This window comes from Saprolegnia diclina, assembly GCF_000281045.1.
Source record: "Saprolegnia diclina VS20 unplaced genomic scaffold supercont1.54, whole genome shotgun sequence".
NCBI lineage: Eukaryota > Oomycota > Saprolegniomycetes > Saprolegniales > Saprolegniaceae > Saprolegnia > Saprolegnia diclina.
In genome coordinates this window covers 141280-142019 of record NW_008246121.1, presented here as the reverse complement: position 1 = coordinate 142019, position 740 = coordinate 141280, and the positions used below count along the sequence as shown (strand labels likewise).

The window sequence follows — 740 nt, the reverse complement described above, 5'->3', positions numbered from 1 at the left end:
AGGACAATGTGACGGCGTCGCGCACGCCCGACTCGTGGAAGCTCAAGCAGGTGTTCATCTCGTCGATCTGCTTTGGCATCTGGCTCACGATCTCGTCGATCGTGCTCTTTGCAGTCGTGTACAACACTGACTCGTTTGCGGGCTTTGTCGACTCGGAAAACCTCTGCGTGAGCTGCCTCAAGGACCAGTGCAACGCGTACTTTACCGAGCAGATCCAGGCGTGCCAGTCGACGCACCCGATGGCCGCGTGCGGCGAAGTCGATGGCTCCGTGTACAAGCCGGACCTGAACGCGACCAACTGGGCGGCGCTCACCGAGAACCGCAAGCGGTATATCGACGGCTACAAGCTGCGCTACAACGCGCACTCCAAGTACACGACGTTCGACGATATCTTTGCCCACCTCCAGGACAACCACATCAACGACCTCGGCCGCAAGCCCAGCGCGCGCGAGGCGTACGACCAGTTTCTACAGCAGTACACGGCGGCGCCTGGCGCGGTCGCTGCCGCCAACAACGCCAACGGCGTTTCGTTTGTCGGCCACGGATACCTCCCGCTGACCAACGGCGCGAGCTACTGCGACTACATGTGGGGCTACTCCAACTTTAATGCCACATGGACCAAAAACCACAAGAACATTGGCCCTGGCGTGCAAAAGAAGGACGGCGTCATTCGCGGCCTCATGTACACGCAGGTGTCGATCTCGGGCCAGGCGCTCATCTTCGTCACGCGCACGGCCGGT

General features: G+C 60.7%; 1 protein-coding gene across 1 annotated transcript in view; it reads left to right on the top strand.

Moving 5' to 3' along the window:
• Positions 1-35: 35 nt before the first annotated feature.
• The window catches only part of SDRG_12957 (hypothetical protein), a gene marked incomplete at its 3' end in the record, with an annotated part of 1963 nt that continues 1258 nt past the window's right edge, over positions 36-740 (top strand). Inside the window, exon 1 of the mRNA XM_008619041.1 lies at positions 36-738. Coding sequence (XP_008617263.1) covers positions 240-738 — 499 coding nt within the window. The 5' untranslated portion in view covers positions 36-239. The remainder of the gene's footprint in view (positions 739-740) is intronic.